Here is a 19,992-nt window from a genome sequence, read left to right as displayed (position 1 = left end):
TCATTCCGTGCTGCCTTTTTTTATCTTCTGTTCAGCTGTTTAGTATCTTGAATTCTTCCTTGTGCTTTGGCTTTTCTACGCTCCAGTGCAATCTTCAGAGTTTCTTCTGATATCCATTTTGGTCTGACTATAAAGTACTACAAGTAATATCGTATACAGGTTTTAGGTAATTTTGCTCAAGCAGAATCACCCCAAAGTTCCACTACTCATGAACTTCATGAAATGTACCCCTTTTTATGTATACAACATGCCTTTTTTATTTCTCCATGATAAAATGACTGACATTGTTCAAGAGATTCTTAAAAGGTTACAATTTATCACGTTCTGTAAATGAAAGAAGTCATTCACTCACTCATTGTCATTGAATCATATCCAACTCAGAGCTGACCCACCATTGGGATTTGAGGACACATCATATGAGAGGAGATTTCCCATCTTTGTCCTGTGGCGCAGCTGGTGGATTTAAAGAGACACGGCCTTTGGAGCAGTGCCTTCTATGAACTATGCAGCCAGAGCTCCCATCAGAAGGAAGTATTAATGTGAAATCTCTAGGGCTGGATCCTACTTCCCAACCTTCTGTCTCCTCTCTGACACTCACATTCCTCTCACAGCTAACAGTCCAGATTCTCACCCAGCGGCATGCAAGGCTTCTTTGGAATATATTTCTTCTATTCCTTCCCTTCCACATACCAAAAACACATCCTGCTCTCAGGCTTCTCTCTACTGTCCTGGACTGCCATAAAAAATGTTTTCTGTTTACCCTCAGCATCTAGTAGTCTTAATCAGTATTGACAAATAAACCACAGTATGATATTACAGCATCAGCATAAAGATAAACAAATCAATGAAAGCCGATTTCTTGACTAGAGTAAGTATCATTCAGCCCAGTCAGTGAGCTGACAAAGTAAGTAGAGAAATTAAAAAAAAAACAAACCAAAACAACAAAACAGTAGCAACAAAAGAGTAATCACAAGATGGTCAAGTGCAATGGAGTAACATCTGAAACTGCTCACATAGCCAGTGATTCTGATGATGTGGGACGGGGATCATAGTTGTTGGTCAAAGATGGAAAATGACATCACTGAGTTTGCGGATGCATTTGTTGCAAGAAGGAAACTAGAGAGCAAATGACCTAGAAGTCATGGTGCAAGAATGCGTATTTCTACAAGACTGAAAAGCAGCCAGGTGCATGAGTTCCTTGTTTCAACACATATGAAATGTACGAAGTATTTTGCATGTTCCATAAGGAGTGTGTAGTGCCTTATGATGAGCTAATCCCCTCCCAGGTGATCAACTGGTCCCATACAATATAAAACACAACAGTGAACCTCATAAAGAGTATGCCGAGCAAAAGAACCAGGCATAGGAGTGCACACCCGGCATGATTACATTTGTAATGTAAATGGTCAAAAGTTGGCAGACCTAGGGTGTTAGGAGGAGGAGGAGGGAGATGGGCATTGGGGTTTTCAGGATACTGTGTACATTCTGTATTTTATCTGGAGGCTGGCTGCACAAGCATGTTCATTTTTTGAAAATTCATTAAGCAGTTTACTATGTTTATGTATACCAGCTGCTGCATGTGAGAAGGATGGACAATCTCCTCCCGTGCATTTTACAGCGACTGAAAACCACCTTGATGGTCAGCTATGGGGCATTTCTCATTCAAGGATACAGAACAATAATATATGTATACATTATCTTTTAATATAATATTTAAAAATAGTTTGCTCCAAGATACTTTTTTAAAGCCAAAGGTGAACAACACAATTATAGACATTATACCCAAATAAAATAGTAAGAAAATGTCAATTCTGTAAAGATAATCTGTATATTATGCATAGACCCAGATGACTAGTGAGTTTTGCATTCGGCTAGCACAGGCTTGGCCATAAGCTTTCAATATCTGTTTTTCAATTCTCCCAGATTGAGAAATGCAGAGCAAATTCTTCCCTTTGTATTTTCTAATTCCAGCTATCTACACATTCCATTATAATACTTTGCTTTGTCTTCTAGAGTTGTCCTTTGAAATCTTCTGTTCTGCTCTTGTACTTGAGCATTTCCCCCTTTGTTTTGGCTTCTCAATGCTTTAGTGCAATTTTCAGACATCTCACATTTATTTCCATTTTTTCCTTTCTCTTCTGTGTTTGTAATGACCCTTCTATCTCTTCATGGATGATATCCTTGATGTCATTCCACAACTCATCTGGTCTTCAATCATTGGTATTCAAGGTTTCAAGATTACTGTTAAGATGATTTTGAAATTCAGATGGGATAGACTCATAGTCATATTTTTTGTTCTGTGGACTTTTTTTTAATTCCCTTCAGCCTCAGTTTGAACTTGCACATATGTAATTGATGATCTATTCCACAGTCTACACCTGGCCTAGCTTTGACTGCTGATACTAAGCTTCTCCAATAATTCCTTATACAGACGTACTCAATCTGATTCCTGTGCTGAAAAACAAATTTAAGTCTTGAGTTGCAATATTTAAGGATGCTATGGCCAGTATGTTGAAGGATCCAGAAAGTAGCTAAAGAAGATGGAGAGAATACACAAAGTCACTGCACCAAAATAATTGACACTGAAAAATTTCAGCAAATACCCTATGAATAAGAGCCAATGGTAATGAAGTGCTAAGCTGAAGCTACACTGAAGGCATTGGCAAAAAAAATAAGTCCCCAGGAATTGATGGAATACTGATTGATATATTTCAACTAATAGAAGCATCCTTGGATGTGCTCACCAGACAATGCCAGGAAATTTGAAGGACAGCTGTTGGGTCAACTGACTGGAAGAAATCTGTATTTCTTCTCATTCCCAAGAAAGGTGATCCAACTCAATGTGAAAACCGTGGTACTTTATCATTAATATCATATGTAAGCAACATACAACTGAAAATCATTCAGATATAGCTAGAACAGTACATAGATAAGAAACTGCCAGAAGTGCAAGCAGGATTTAAAAGAGGTCATGGCTCCAGGGTTATCATCGCTGCTATTAGATAGATCTTGCTGAAAACAAAGAATGCCGAAAGAATGTTTATGGATAATTGGCTAAGCAAATGCATTGACTGTGTGGACATAACAAATTCTGGCAAACATTGAGAAAAATGGGAGTCCCATAACACTTAATTGCGCTCATGTGAAATCTACACCTAGAATAAGAGGCTGCTGTGCAAATACAGCAAACTAACACTACATGATTTAAAATTAGCAAAGCAATGTGTCAAGGTGGTATTGTCTCTTCTCTTCATACATATTTAATCTGTATGCAGAGCAAATTATTTGAGAATTAGTACTCTATGAAGAAGAAAATGGCACCAAGATTGGTTCACCAATAACCTATGTTATACAGATGACACAACCCTGCTTGCTGAAAGTGAGGAGAAATTGAAGTGTTTTTTGCAGAAGATTAAGGAATGTAGTCTTTGGTATGGAGGTTTTTTGTTGTTATGTGCTGTCAAGTCGTTTGTGACTCATAGCGACCCTATACACAACAGCCCTAAACCCTGCTCTATCCTGCACCAACCGCACTGCCTCCAACACACCCATCCCGATTACCCCAGTCACCGAATCAATCCATCTCATAGAGGGTCTTCCCCTCCTGCATTGTCCATCCACCCTCCCAAGCATGATATCCCTCTCCAAGGACCCGTCCCTCCTGGCAACAAGTCCAAAGAATGTCAGACGAAGCCCCAGAATCCTTGCCTCCAAGGAGTAGATTGATTTAATCCTCTCCAAGATGAATCTGTTTGTTTTCCTGGCAGTCCATGGTACATTCAGTACTCTTCTCCAGCACCACAGCTCAAAGGCATCAACTCTCTTTCTGTCCTCCCTAGTCACTGTCCAACTCTCTGATGCATAACAAGTGATTGCAAAGACCATGGCCTGTATCAGGCGCACCTTAGTCTCCAGAGAGACACCGTTGATCCTGAGTACTTTAGAGAGGTCCCTAACAGCAGACATTCCCATTGCGATATGCTTTTTGATTTCCTGACTGCTGGTGCCAAGAGTGTTGACTGTGGAGCCTAGCAAACTGAAGCTGTGAACAATCTCAATTTCTTCACCATCCATCCTGACGCTGCCAATTGGTCCAGTGGTAAGAATCTTTGTCTTCTTGACATTGAGCCTCAGTCCATACTGAAGGCTGAAGACCTTGACCCTCCGCAGCAAATGCATGAGGTCCTCCTCAGTTTCAGCAAGCAGGGTTGTGTCATCTGCATAACACAGATTGTTAATAGATCTTCTACCAATCATGATGCCACAATTCTCTTCATAGAGCCCAACCTCTCTGATAATCTGCTCTGCATACATGTTGAAAAGGTATGGAGACAGGATGCATCCCTGGCATACACCCTTCCCAATTTTGAACCATGCAGTTACCCTGCTCTGTTCTGACTACTGCCTCTTGGTCGAAGTATAGGTTTCACATTAGCACAATTAAATGTTCTGGGATTCCCATTTTTCTCAGAGTCAGCCACAGTTTGTCATGATCCACACAGTCAAATGCTTTTGTGTACTCAATGAAACAGAGATAGACATTCTTCTGGTATTCTCTGCTTTCAGCTAAGATCCATCTAACATGAGCAACAATATCCCTAGTTCCACGACCCCTTCTAAACCCAGCCTGGACTTCCGGCAATTCTCTGCTGATGTGCTGTTCTAATAGTTTTTGGATAATCTTCAGTAGAATCTTGCTTGCATGTGAAATCAATGACACTGTTCTGTAGTTTCCACACTCAGTTGGGTCACCTTTCTTTGGAATGGGAACAAATATAGATCTCTTCCAGTCAGTCGGCCAAGTGGTTGTTCTCCAGATTTCTTGGCACAACTTGGTGAGCACATCCAGGGCAACATCTGTTATCTGAAATACTTCCATTGGTATACCATCTATTCCTGGGGCCTTATTTTTTGCTATTTCCTTCAAAGCAGCTTGAACTTCTTCATTACAACATCAAGGAAACAATACCATAAACAAAGTCATGTTGTTGTTGTTGCAGCTGCTATGTGCCATCAAGTCACTTGCGACTCATAGCAACCCTAAGAACAATAGCTCTGAAGCCTGCCCTGTTCTGAGCCAGTCTTACTGACTTCAACACACCTATCCCCATTGCCCAAATAACTGTGTCAATCCATCTCATCCAGGGTCTTCCTCACTCTATCCTTCCAAGCATGATGTCTTTCTCCAAGGATTAGTCTCTCCTGGCCATGTGCCCAAAGTGTGTGAGACAGAGCTTCAAAATCCTAGTCTCCAAGGAGAAACGTGGTTTCACCCACTCCAAAAGAGACCTATTTGGGGTTTTTAGGATTTTTTGGTGATCCATGGTATGTTTACGATTCTTTTTCAGCATTACAACTCAAAGGCATCAATTCTTCTTCTATCATCCTTAGTGTTTGTCCAGCTCTCTGATGCATAGCAAGTAATTGTCAAGATCATGGCCTGGATCAGGCACACCTTAGTTTATAGACTGACATCATTTCTTCTCAGTACACTGGAGAAGTCCTTTACAGCAGATTTACCTAATGTATTTAATCATTTTATTTCCTGGCTGCTGATGCCAAGAGTGTTGACTGTGGAGCCAAGCAAGATGTAAGTATTAACAAACTCAATCTCTTCTCAATATATCATGGTACTGCCAATTGGCCCAGTGGTGAGAATATCTATATTCTTTATTTTGAGCTTCAATCCATATTGAAGACTACAGTCCTTGACTTTCTGCATCAAGCACTTCAGGTCCACGTCCACCTCAGTTTCAGCAAGCAAGGTTTTGTCATTTGCATAATGTAGGTTGTTGATTAGTCTTCTTCCAGTCCTGATGTCACATGACTCCTTATAAAGGCCAGATTTCCAATGATCTGTTCTGCATATAGATTAAAAATGTATGAAGACATGACATATCCCTGATACGCTCCCTTTCTGCAGTGTTTCCCTGCTCTGTTCTGAGCACTCCTTCCTGGTCCAAACACTATCTGGAATTCTTTTTCTCAAGTTTAACCACAATTTGTAGTGACCAACACAGACAACATCATGATAGATGGAGAAAGGACTGAAGTTTTCAATGATTTCATCTTACTTGGATCTACAATCAACATCCTTGGTACCAGCAGTCAGGAAATCAGGAAAGACCTGCAGTCAGGAACCTCTCCAAATTATTTAGGAGTAATGTCAGTTTGAGGACTAAGTGTGTCTTATTTGGGCAATGTTCTTTCACTGGTTGTCCACCTGAGAGCTGGACAATTGATAAGCACAACAAAAGAAGAGTTGATGCCTCTTGTACTGTGGTACTGGAGAAGAAAACTGAATATCCCATGGGCTGTCAAAAGAACAAGACTGATCCTTGGAGGCAAAAATGCTAACGCTTTGTCTTACATACTTCAGACATGTTGCTAGGAGAGGCTATTCCTTGGAAAGGGGCGTCTTGCTTCGGAAAATGAAGTGTAAGCAAAAGATAGGAAGACCCTTGACCAGACAGACTGGCACAGTGACTGCTACAATTGGCTCTAGTGTGTCAAGAAGTGTGAGGATGGCACACAATAGGACAGAGTACACATCTGTTGTTCATTGGGTTATGGGTTGTACTCGACTCAGTGGCACCTAACAACCTTCACTTTCACATACCCAAATCTCCCCATTTATACACCACCCATTCTTTCATATCAGAAACCAAAGTTCATCTACTTTAATAAGAGAATCCATGTAAGTCAAATGTTAGGGATTTTAATGCAAATATGATCCTACTGGAGTCTTCAGCTCCCACCATGGCACTAGGGATTATACAAGTTTTTCTCACCAGCACTGCAGAAGCTGTAAGTGCACAAAAGGGAACACACTCGGTATGACCTATCCTAGACACATATTTAATATCTGCAAAGGAAAATAAGGTAACTGTGAGTCTACAGTTAAAAAGAGAAATTCAGTAAAGAGAGAAATGAATGACAAGATTGAAAAAGAGACATACTTGTTTGACTAATCCCTTTGGAGTCAAGATTGCCTTATACACTTCTAATTTGATTGTTAACACATAAATTGTTTATAACCGATGATAATTAGCCCCCACTACATTACAAGGGGATTTGTTGTTCAGAATGATTATCATGAGACCTTTCAAGCTCCTCAAGTCATCAAAAAAGTGTTAGATTGTGTTCACCCAAGTCTTCTTATCATAGCTAGGAAGTACACCCATCATAGAAGAAAACATTTTCCAACAGAGACTGAATCCCAATAGTTTGGATGGATTTTAGAGGTAGTTAGGAAGAAGGACTTAAACTGAGTTTCAAGAAATCAGAGTACAAGGCCAGAAAGAGTATTTAGGGGTAAAAGAAAGATGATTTTTAACAACACAAACTTCAATTTCTGAGTTTATAAAAATGAAGTGATGTGGGAGGAAGGTCAACACGGTGTGAAACTACTCAATGACTGTGTGTGTGTACGTCAGATGTGTTACTATCATGATTATGGCTTTCCATTGTTCTAGATCAATTTTCCTTCATTGAGAGAAAGTCACCCTGACCTGAGTGCTCCTATCTGTTATATCAATTCATTTGAGAGCTCTGGTGTTTTCACTTCCCACAGCGAACACCATGGCTCTACAGACTATTAGAGTCTTCCTCACCAGCATGGCTACAACTGGAAGAACTCTTGGTAACCCAAGAGACCCAAAGAGTTAGGCAATGCTCAGCACATTCACAGGGGCTGTTAGGGAGTTGCCCTGCAAACCCAAAAGTCTCTGGCAGTTTGAATCCACCAGTGGATTCATAGGAAACAAACGCGAAATCTCTGCACAACCTACAGACCAGAGGGCCAGGTAGGAGTTAGTTGTAACATTACAGCAATGAGTCAAATTTGAGTTGATAAATATTCCTTAGGCCTTTAAACAAGCCTGGGTTCAGAACTTGCTTTAATCACTGTATTACCATGATAGTCTCTTTCTTTATGCATTGTGTGATGTTCTCTTTTCATCAACAGTAAGTCCCCTTGGAGAACAATTAAAATTATCTTTATCCATAGCTTAGGTAGCACTTAGCGCAGTTCTCTCAATCCCTACTTAAGAACAAAACAAAACAAAAACTTGTTGCTATTAAACCAATTTCAACTCAATGGTGACCTTATATCTTACAGAAAGAAATAATACACCATTGGATCTTGGCTGAAAGCAGAGAGGACAGAGGAATGTCTATCTGTGCTTCATTAACTATGCAAAGGCATCTGACTGTGTGGATCATAACAAACTGTGGCTGACTCTGAGAAAAATGGGAATCCCAGAACAATTGATTGTGCTTGTTCGAAACTTATATTTGGACCAGGAGACAGTCATCAGAACACAGCAAGAAAACACTGCATGGTTCAAAATTGGGAAAGGTGTGCATCAAGGATGTATCCTATCTCCATATCTTTTCAATCTATATACAGAACAGATTATCTGGGATGCTGGGCTCTATGAGGAGAAGTGTGGCATCAGGATTGGAGGAAAACTCATCAACAATTTGTGTTATGCGAGTGACACAACCCTACTTGCTGAAATTGGGGAGGACCTGAAGCACTTGCTACAGAAGGCCAAGGACTGCAGCCTTCAATATGGATTACAGCTCAACATCAAGAAAACAAAGATTTTCACTACTAGGCCAATTGGCAGCATCATGATGGATGATGGAGATTGAGAGTGTTTGACAGCTTCAGTTTGCTTAGCTTTACAGTCAACACTCTTGGTACCAGTAGCCAGGAAATTAAAAGACAAATAGCACTGGAAAAGTCTGTTGTCAGAGACCTCTCTAAGGTACTGAGGGATAACGATGTCAGTCTGGAGAATAAGGTGCGCCTGATAAATATATCTTTGCATGTACTTGCTTTGCATCAGAGAGCTGGACAATAACTAGGGATGACAGAAGGAGGGTTGATGACTTTGAGCTTTGGTGCTGGAGAAGATCAATGAATATACCATGGTCTGCTAGGAGAACAAACAAGTTCATCCTGGAAAGGGTAAAGCCAGGCTGCTCCTTGGAGGCAAGGATTCTGAAGCTCCATCTGACATATTTTGGACATGTTGCAAGGTGGGATCAGTCCTTGGAGAGGGACGTCATGCTTGGGAGGGTGGAGGGACAGTGCAGGAGAGGAAGATCCTCTATAAGATGGATTGATTCTGTCACTGGAATAATGGGGATAGGTGTGTCAGAGACGATAAGATTTGCAAGGAACAGAGCATGGTTTAAGAGCATGTTGTATATAAGGTAACTATGAGTCACTGGTGATTCCACGATACATAACAACAACAACATACTAGATCACCTGGCCTTTTCCTGGATGGGTCCAAACTATCGACTTTTAGTTGAGTATATGGATGCAAACTGTTACCAGAGACCTTTTAAGTTCCTAACAAGGAAATCCATCATTCATGTGGGAAGAATTATTTGGTATGACGATGTCCTTCACATTAATGAACTTAAGGGAACTTTAGAACAAGAGGTAGCCTAATGGATTGATATCCTGCCCTGCCTCACAGCATATGTTGAAACAAAACCACTGCTCTGCTCCCACAGAAGGGATGAAGCAAACTGAAGATGGGTGGGAGCTGTGGTGTGGGAGACTATTTATCTGGCATGCCTGACCAATCTAAATCTAAAGCACACAGCTCCTGAACAGCATAACACAGAGAAATAAACATTAGCTGTGGATGCTCAAGGGACCTCAAAAGTTAGACAATGCTCAGCTCCACTGTTAACATTAACAGATGAATAAAAGAAAACTACCCTATTCAAATCCTTTTCTGGAACTCAGTCATTCAGCAAAATTTGCCACTGGTGGCTGCTTCTGGCTCTTTGTTTCCTTGACAACTGGCCTCCAGCACTCAAAGATGATGGTTTACAAAGACTACATTCTCCATTTATTGTACACAAGATGCTGTTGTGATTGTCCTCGCTGCACAGGACAGGGATGGAGAGCACTTTGAGGATTAACCAGTGCATTTGAAGAACAGGAGTAGACAAGAGTCTCTGAGAAGCAGAAAGGACAGAGAAAGGTTGTGTTGGGCACATGGAGGGAATGGTACTGGATTGGGTTCTTAGGCCTTGAGTTCTCAGTTAAGACCTCTATTACACAACCTTCTTTTGACAATGAAGCTCCAGGCAAATTTTCACTAATACTTGCAAATAGTCCCCAGATTTCCAGGTGGCAAAATAGTGTCTGTGTGCTCTGAAAAGGAAAGGAGGATAACTAGAAATAACTGAAAATATCCTGCTTTCAAAGTGTGACAAGAATGGTGGGTCAATCACAGAATCAGGTCTTCAGTAATAATTTTCCAATATAAACCATGGTTAGTTAGTTCTATTTACAGAAAAACAAATGCAGGAAATGCATGCCGCACAGACACTGAGAAAAGCTGATTTCCTTTATTATAATTAAAGATATATGGTTGCTAAAGCCTGCAGTTGGGTTAAAACATCTTTATGATAATCACAAAACAAATATTTGCCTTTATTAATCCTCCACTGCTCTCAACTCTGCTCGTTTAGATTTTAATGCTTTCATGAATATTTTACTATTTATTCAGGAATGTCAATTGACTTCTGAACTCAATGGTCCCAGGAAACCCTGGTCTCTTAGTATAACTCACCCTAGAAGGGTTTTATAACACTCTTTTGGAAATTGCTACAAAAACTATTCAGTGTTAGGTAGTATTATGGCACTTTGGTATATATATTGTTCTCTTTATTAAAAACAGCTTCCCAATCATATTTTTTATGATGGGAACTCTGGTAGCCTACTGTTAAGAAACTGTGTTGCAATCCTAAATGCATGCAGTTCAAATCCATCAGCTGTTCCATGGGAGAAGCATGAGCAGTCTCCTCCCATGCAGTTTACTGCCTCTGAGATCCTGCTGGAGAGTCAGCGATGAGTCAGTTCTGACTCAATGACACAAAACACCACCACATTTTTAACTCACAGCTCAATTAAGAGAAAATATTGCACCACAACATTTCTACTTTTAAAGGGTTTTTAGAATATTCATAGTAGGTAGACATCGCCAGCATCAAATTTCAGAAGATTTCTATCACTCCAAAAAGAAACCCACTTTCATTCAGTTTTGTAGTTTTCTGATAGTAAGTTTTGTATTTTTTTCTATTTCCTCTGTTAAGCATATTCCTAAATATGTTATTCTTTTTACAACACTGCAAATGAAACCAATTTCCTTTTATTAAGAATCAATCTCTTTTCAGACAGCTCATTGCCAGTATGCAGGAAAACTAATTATTTTTTTTACTTTGATCTTGTATCCTGAAACATTACTGAGATTGTTTATTCATTCTAATGTCCTCTAGGATCAGGCAATGCACTTTCAGCATGTTATCAAGAGGGAACCATCCTTGGAAAAGGAAATAATGCTGAAAGAGTGGAGGGTCAGTGAAGGAAAGAAAAGACCTTCATTAATTTGGGTTGACACTGTGACTGCAATTTGAGCACAGCAGAGATTGTTAGGATCGTGCAGGATCAGGCAAGGTTTCAATCTGTTGTATGCTGTGTTGCTATGAATAAGTTGGAAGGAATCTAACAGCAACAACAGTCATGTCTCTATTAGATTCCTTAGGGTTGTGTCATGGACAAACGGAGACTGTTTTACTTCTTCCTTTCCAATCTGGAACTGTTTCTTTCTCTCCACTGCAATGGTGAAATGCAGTGCTGGAAGTGGGCATCCTTGCCTTGTTTCTGACATCAGAGTGAAAATATTCACATTTTCTGCTTTCCTGAGATGCCCTGAATAAAGGTAAGCAAGGTCCTTCCAATTTCTACTTTGTCACATATGTTATCATGAAAAGCTGGGCACTGTCAAAGATTTTTTGTGTATGTACTGAGACAATCATCATCATACCAGCCTTCAATATGGACTGAGGCTCAATGTCAAGGAGACAAAAATTCTCACCACTGGACCAATCGGTAGCATCAGGATGGATGGCGAAGAGATTGAGATTGTTCACAGCTTCAGTTTGCTCGGCTCTAGTCAACACTCTTGGCACCAGTAGGCAGGAAATAAAAAAAGGTATTGCGATGGGAAAGTCTGCAGTTAGGGACCTCTCTAAAGTACTCAAGAGCAATGGTGTCTCTCTGGAGACTAAGGTCCGCCTGATACAGGGCATAGTTTTTGCAATCACTTGTTATGCATCAGAGAGTTGGACAATTAGGGAGGATAGAAGGAGAATCGACACCTTTGAGCTGTGGTGCTGGAGAAGAGTATTGAATGTACCATGGACTGACAAGAAAACAAACAGATTCATCCTGGAGAGGGTTAAACCAAGCAACCCCTTGGAGGCAAGTATTCTGGGGCTTTGTCTGACATACTTTGTACATGTTGTAAGGAGAGACAGGTCTTTAGAGAGGGACATCATGCTGGGTAGAGTAGAGGGACCGCGCAGGAGGGGAAGGCCCTCTATGAGGTGGATTGATTCAGTGACTGGGGTAATCGGGATGGGTGTGTCAGAGGCAATGAGACTGGCACAGGATAGAGCATGGTTTAGGGCTGTTGTACATAGGGTCGCTATGAGTCGCAAACTACTCGACGGCACATAGCAACAACAACAACAACTGGGACAATTATGTGGGGTTTGCTCCTTTTCTATGACTATGGTATAGTATAGACGTGATAGTTTTCATATATTAATCCAGCACTTAGTAGCTGAGATAAATGTAGCTTAGTTATGAGGTGTTATTCCTTTTTATCTATTTTTGGATTAATTTTAACAGTATTTGGTACAGAATTTGTGCATCTATATTCAAAGGGGACATCGTCATTTCTTTTACTTGTAATATTTTTGTGTAATTTATATATTTAGTATTCATTGGGGGGGAGGTTAAATATACAAGCAGATATAATTTGCTTACTCTTTTTGCAGTTATCTTTCCCCCACCCCATATCCCTTAAAGTCTAATGCAGTATGTTCTATTGAGTGAGGATGAGAGATCGTTTACCCCCATGCTAACAGATACTGTGAAAGGAACATAAAACAGGGCATGAGAGCACAGAGCCATGAGCATCTTTCTGGAAGGGCCAGAGGGAGTAAAATATCACAGCCCCTCACTTCACCAGATCAGAAAATCTATAAAGAGCCTGTAGTCCAGCCTCGTGGTACTTCTAGAGTAACACCAGCAGCAAGAGGTTCATTTATTTGTTGTTGACTCATAGACTTTACTCACAGTTGTGCTACCAAGAGTCTGGCTTATTAGAGAAATAAAATGGGAAGTAGGAAAGGCAAAGAATAGCTCACGATACAAATCCAGGTTTAGTCCAGCAATCCCAAACCAGATTAACAAGAAAACACAATTCCTTATTTAGTAAAAGTCTTGGTTTCAATTCAACAACACAAACTCAAGAAGCCTCTGATTTCTTCAGTCATCCAGCAAGGTTTGCCTCAGAGCAGTAATAAATCAGCTTCTCCTTCAATCATCCAGCAAGAACAGCAAAACCTTTACTTGTGGCCTTTATTTCAGGACTCTTCTGGTTGCATCACCATAGTTTCTCCACAGTAGTGCTACAGTCTCTCCACCACTATCACCAAAGTCTCTTTCTCCCTCATCTGATTCTCACCAAGGTCTTGTTCCAATCTCCCTCAAATCTTTCTGCCCAGTGTGGGAAGCACTCTCTATTATTATATTCCCACAGATGTTGATAATTTGCAAGACCATATGTCTGCAGTTAAGAGAGCTGGAGATCAGAGGGGGCTAAGGTAATGGCTAAAAAAACCTAACTTTAAGCTAACACCAAAGCATTCCCACTTTCTCCTTTCCCTAGATGCTTTTATTAAGGTAAGGAAGATCCCTTCAATTCCTACTTTGTTGCACATTTTAGCATTGAGTAGTTTTTGTCATCTTCTTAAAACATCTTTGTGTAATTTTGATATTTAGTATTTATTGGGGGGGAGGTTAAATATTTAAGCAGATATTGTATTTGTCTACTCATTTTGAGTTTCTCATTTTTTTAGCCACATTGCAGTATACCTACTTTTACCCTGCTTCTCCCTTAAAGTCTAATGCTATATATTTCATTGATTGAAGACAAGAGATCATTTTTTTCAGTATAACTAGATACATAATAAGTTAATGAAAAAGACAAAGTAATGGATGTTTATGTTTTCTTTTCCACAACAACACATCTTTCTTTTCTCAATAACTCCTCCATTCTTTGTGTACAAAATTCATAAGGCACAATTCATATATTATTTTCTTGTTGAACCTTCTAACAAGGGATATATCTTCTAAATTCATTTAGGATTATATTATCAACTCAACAGTACACACACATACACTGGTTTTTGCTAGATTTATGCATCTTTTCATCTCTGAGTAAGTTTTGACTTTTTAAAAAATTTCTTTGACTTCATGAAAGGCACTAATAAGAACCTTATATATATTAATTTTTAAAACATTTTTCTAGGATCAACTTTGATATAATTCCAAGAAATTATGTAAGGTTCACAGTTATCATATTTATTATGCCACTGTATAAAACTTAAGCAAATTTTTTTTAAAAAGGTAAGTCTATATTCCCAGCACTTCTACTATCAACAATTGTATAAACAGACAGCCGCTCCATGGAAGATGAACTGCCTCTGAAAACCCACCAGAAGGTCTGCTATGGGTCAGTTTTGACTTGATGGTACACAACAACGACAACAATGGTAAATAAGTGAGAGAAGTATGGATAATCTCCTCTCATGTGATTAACTGCTTTTGAAAACCTCCAGAGGGTCAGCTATGGGTGGGTTCTGATTTGATGGTACACAACAACACACAATAACAACAAAGGTATATAAAACGAATTCTTTTCATTGACAGCACATTGCATTATTTGACCATATGGTAGACTGTGAATTGCAGTCTGGGAAAAAAAGAAATTACATAATAGCTAGTTACTTTGAAAGAAAGGGAGGGTAAAACTATGCTTTTTTCCCCCCTTAAAGTGATATGCTTTTCCATAAGAAGTCTAAGTACCTGGTGTGAGCAGTATGACCGAGGTGACAATTAAGGAGCAGATCACCAGGATAACAAGCAGAGCGATGGCTATCCCTTTCCAGTTCCTTTGTGGAGGATTGCTCCCCACCAGCTCCTTAAAAAAGAAACAAAGAGAGAGCCCTTGTAAGTGAAATAAATAAACACACTGACTAAACACATTTCATTAAAATAAAAACCCAAAATAAAAAGGAAGAAGCTCATCCTTGAAGCTCATTTCTGCAACCTACCAAACTCATAGGCTGTCTTTTCCCAATTCACAGCAAAACCTCTCTTCAAGAAAGCATTTGAAAATACTGCTTACATTTTTATGTTGAAATTTAATGACTTGTCTTCCAAATAAAGCAGGCTTTACAACATAGTATAGGCTTAAATATTTCTCTTCATTAATCCCTACCATTGTTGTAGTTAATTGCCATTGAGTCAAACACAACCCATAATGATCCTATGAAAAACAGATCTGAACTTATCCTTCCCTGTGCCATCCTCATCATTTTTGACACATTTGAGCCCATTGCTTCAGACACTGCATCAATCTTCTTGTCTTTTGCTGACACTTTACCTTTTCAAGCATGAAGCCTCTACTAACAACATGTCCAAAGTATATGAAATGAAGCTTCACCGTCCTTGCCTCAAAGGAGCCCTCTGGCTGCCCTTTCTACAAGACATATCTGACGGTTCTTTTGGCTGTCCATAGGCTATTCAGGACTCTTTTCCAGTGTTACAACTCAAATGCACCAATTCTCCTTTCATTACTCATTGTCCAGCTCTTAGATGCACAGCAGGTGATTGGAAAGACTGTGGTTTGAATCAAGTGCACCTATTAACACCCATCTAATCCAAAGTATGTTAACTCATCTAGTCTTCATTCCTTTTATTTTTTCCCTTCATTGTATCCACCCTGTTATCCTCTATTTCTGGATACCAAATTAAAATAGTTACATAACACTCACTATATGCCATTTTTAATCAATTTCTGCAATTCACTTCATTATCTTGAGATTTCCTTCTTCCACAGTTCCTATACATTCCCTTTTAGGTTTCTTAGTCTTTCTTCACTTGGTAGCCCATTTATCCCAAGACTAGTTTTAAGCATCTTCCAAGGGAACCTGTTTATACTGTTAAGTGGTGATGGGTTTCTGAGGCAATATAAAGGTTCAATAAATCCAAGAAATATTGGCAAAGAAGATTGAATATCCCATAGGCTGTCAAAAATACCAAACAAACCTGTCTTAGAAGAAGTGCAGTCACTTGTTCGTTAGTGTAATGGTGGTGAGACTTTGGTCATGTTGTCAGGAAAGGAAAGGACATCGTGCTTGATAAAGTAGATTGTTAGTACAGAAATGGAAAATCCTCAACAGGATGGACTGATACAGTAACTGCAACAAGGTATTTATGCAAGAAGAGATTGTGAGGATGACACAGGAGCAGCCAAAGTTTCGATTTGTTGTGTGAAGGGTTGTAATGTGTCAGAGTTGACTTGATAGCATCTAACAGCAATAACAACAATTGATTGCAGAGACTTACATTCATCTCTCTTCAGATAAGGATGCTTGTATAATTTATACTAAAAAAAAAATAAGGGGGTCTCTTGAGACAGAAAGGGGATATTTTTAATCATTACACGGAGCCACAGGAGTCACCAGGCTTCTCCAGGGAAAATGAGGACAAACAGTCACAGTGCATCTTATTATAGAAAATGGACATCTGCCATGTCTGCAGATACGAGATCTCAAAACACTCTCTCACATGTTAACTTCAAGTGAAAATGAAACAGGATAGTGATGGACTGGAAAAAGCAGACCATTTTATATGTAAATACATTCTCTCCAAAGATTGAAAGTTCTTTAGCACATAAATCTGGCTATAAATCAAAATAAAGACAGTATTCACTTAACTTTCAGATTGCAAGTAGATTTTAACACATTTGCCAATTCCTAACAGCTAATATAACTATTAGGTTACCAGGCTAAGAAGATTTTTTTACTATTATTCTAGCTACATCAAGAAATAATAATGATATGATGGTTTAGACATTTCTTCCAGCTCTCATTTTTCCAGCCAGAACTTAATTTATCTATGAAAAGAATGGGTTTTCAGTACTTAATAAATACCTCTAAGCATAAAATCATGAAGAAGATATACTAAGTCAATCTTATTAAATAATCAATAGAGGTTTTACTCCTCAAGAGAACCATTCAACAACATGAAGACAATAGATAATAGGATCAATAGATAATTGTAATAGACTTTGAAGGTAATAGGATCTAATTTAGGAGCTTTATGTTTGAACTTAGTTTTTAAAAATCCTTCTTTAAATTTGAAAAGAACATGAATATTGAAGTAAAAGTATTCACATGACCAATTCAATAGAAATAATTTTTTATACACTTTGGTTAACATTTCATAAACACTTCTCAGATTAAATTCCAGAAAGCCACCAGAAAAAGAAAATTTTAAAACTCAAGATCAAATCTCTTTTCAAGGCACAGGAGGATAAAAATGAATGTGCTTGTCTTCATGAGTTCAATCTTATTTATAATTTGAATTAATTTAGAATTCTAAATTCAATGTTAAGGTTGTTTATTTTCTGTGAAAGCAGTTTCAGTGAGCTCTTAAAACTTAAGAAAGATTAAGAAGCAGAAAGAGTAACCCAGTTCTGAAATCATGAACCTTCAAAATCCACATGCATAGCAGGAACACTGACTAATCAGAAGATGAGGCCTTCAGGTTGGAAGGCACATAAAGACGACTGCGGAAGGTCTGCCTCCTCAGAGGAGTTGTTTTTGTTAAGTGCTGTCAAATTGACTATCATTCATAATGGCCCTATGAACAAAAGATCAGACTCGTGTTCTATTCTGCACCATCCTCACTCTCTCCAATATGCAGCCCATTATTATCGTCACTGTGTCAATTCAACTTGTTGAGCGTCTTCCTCTCTTTCTCTCCTTTCCCAGCATTAGGCTTTATTCCAAGGACTGGCCTTTCCTGACAACATACTCAAAGTATGTGAGATCAAGTTTCACTATTCTTGCTAAGGACCATCTAGATTACACCTCCTTCAAAGTAGAGTCTACCTCAATGGCAAAGATGGATTAAAGCTTTATCCAGTAAAGGGCCTTCAGTTGCTGATTCAGTAAAACTGAAAGTATGGAAGAATAGTTGCAGACATCAATTAACTATCCAAGTTGTGAAAAATGAAATGAAATTCATAAAGATCAACATCCTATGCATTAATGAGCTGCGAGAGACTGAGACTGGCCATTTTTAATCAGACAACTATATGGTCTATTATGAATGACAAATTGTAGAGAAATGGTGTTACTTTCACTGTCAAAAGAATATTTTATCATTTTCCCTGAAGAACAATGTTGTCAGTGATAGGATAAAACCCACAAGCACACAAAGAAAACCTGTTAATATGACTTCTATTCAAATATACACACCAACCACTAAAGTAAAAGACAAAGAAATTGAGAATTTCTACCAACTTCTGAAAACTGAGTGAGTGAACATGTAATCAAGATACATTAGTAATAATTGATGACTGGAACTCAAAAGTTAAATACAAAGAAGGACTCAAGAGATGGAAAATAGAGACTTGGTAGCAGAAATAAGACTGGAGATTGAATGACAGAATTTTGTACAATCAAGGTTTTATTCATTACAATTCCTTCCTTAAAAAAAAAAAGAAAGAACAAAGAACATAACTTTGCTTGGTGGAATACACAAGAATCAAATGTACAACATCTCTGGAAAGCAATGGTAGAAAAATCTCAATATCAATAGTCAAAACTAGGCCAGAATCCAGATGTAGAGGAGAAGCACCACCATTCACATGCCATTCAAGTCAAAACTGAAGAAAATGGATGTCAGAAGAGACTTTGAAACTTCCTCTTGGAAATGTCCTCTTGAAAGTAGAAAAGCTAAAGTAAAGAAATGATGAAGTAATAAAGTTGAACAGAAAATTACAAAAAGCTGCTTGAAAACACAAAGCAAGGTATAGCAAATTTTGTGCAAAGATTGGAACTAAAAAAAACCAAGAGGGATAAACACATTTGGTATTTCTCACACAAAAAGTTGTGGAGAAAAATTCAAGCTTTAAATTGCAATGCTGAAGGATTCTATGGGCAAAATATTGAACAACACAGAAGTATCAAAAAAATATGGTGAAAATACACACAGTCACTAAAAAGAATTTTTATGAAAGTGAAAAGCATCACTGTTCAGTATGGATTATATATACCTCTACAGCAAGAAAGCAAAAATTCTCATAACTGGACCAATAGGCAACCAATATCTTAATAAATGAAGTAAAGACTGAACTTGTCAAGGGTATCATTTCACTTGGATACACAGTCAACATTCACGGTAGTGGCAGTCAAGAAACCAAGACACAATGCACAGGGCAAATCTGCTGTCAAGGGCATCTTTAAACAAATAAAAGTACCAGTTTCAAAACTATATGCATAGTTTTTAGGCTGCAGATAAGGATTATTTTTTCCTTTTTCTAAACAAACAACACTCGAACAATGGGTGAAACAAAGAGGGAAAATTCATGAACGAATCTGTTTTACTTATATGACTTTGTGTCCAACTTGTAGTGTGCATAATTATGTACCAACCTGCATTTAAATGAACAGTGCACAGATGGATGCCCTCGTGTTATTTTCAGTATGCTACTGTTTGGCCTAAATACACTCACAATAAAATGTGCGAACAGAGGCCATATATTTTGAAACATGATGGTAAGAAAGTGTGCCTAATAAGATCACGAAATGACTAAGACCTTTGTAAAACACACGTCAGACAAACTCAATGTGAAGGAAACACTGAATCTCAAAACCCAAAGAAATATCGTTATGGATTTAAAGAAATACCACACAGAAGACAAAAAAGCTCTTCTGCCCCTGGTTGTAGCTTTTCCAGGATACTGGGAAGACTGTTTATGTTGTGGATTAGGACTTCTAGTGTTGTTCCTAGCTTTTCTGTAATGAATT

General features: G+C 38.6%; 1 protein-coding gene across 2 annotated transcripts in view; it reads right to left on the bottom strand.

Annotated features, from left to right (window-relative positions):
- The window catches only part of DPP6 (dipeptidyl-peptidase 6), a 1,353,880-nt gene that overhangs the window by 718,325 nt on the left and 615,563 nt on the right, over window positions 1-19,992 (bottom strand). For both annotated transcript variants that reach the window (XM_006887649.1, XM_006887650.1), the window contains exon 2: window positions 14,975-15,089. In XM_006887649.1, the coding sequence (XP_006887711.1) occupies window positions 14,975-15,089 (115 nt within the window). The remainder of the gene's footprint in view (window positions 1-14,974; window positions 15,090-19,992) is intronic.

The sequence above is a fragment of the Elephantulus edwardii genome, unplaced genomic scaffold (assembly GCF_000299155.1).
Source record: "Elephantulus edwardii isolate Elephantulus edwardi_28Jun2011 unplaced genomic scaffold, EleEdw1.0 scaffold00060, whole genome shotgun sequence".
Taxonomy (NCBI): Eukaryota; Metazoa; Chordata; class Mammalia; order Macroscelidea; family Macroscelididae; genus Elephantulus; species Elephantulus edwardii.
The sequence above is the reverse complement of the archived record's forward strand: the minus strand, read 5'-3'. Positions and strand labels throughout refer to the sequence as shown.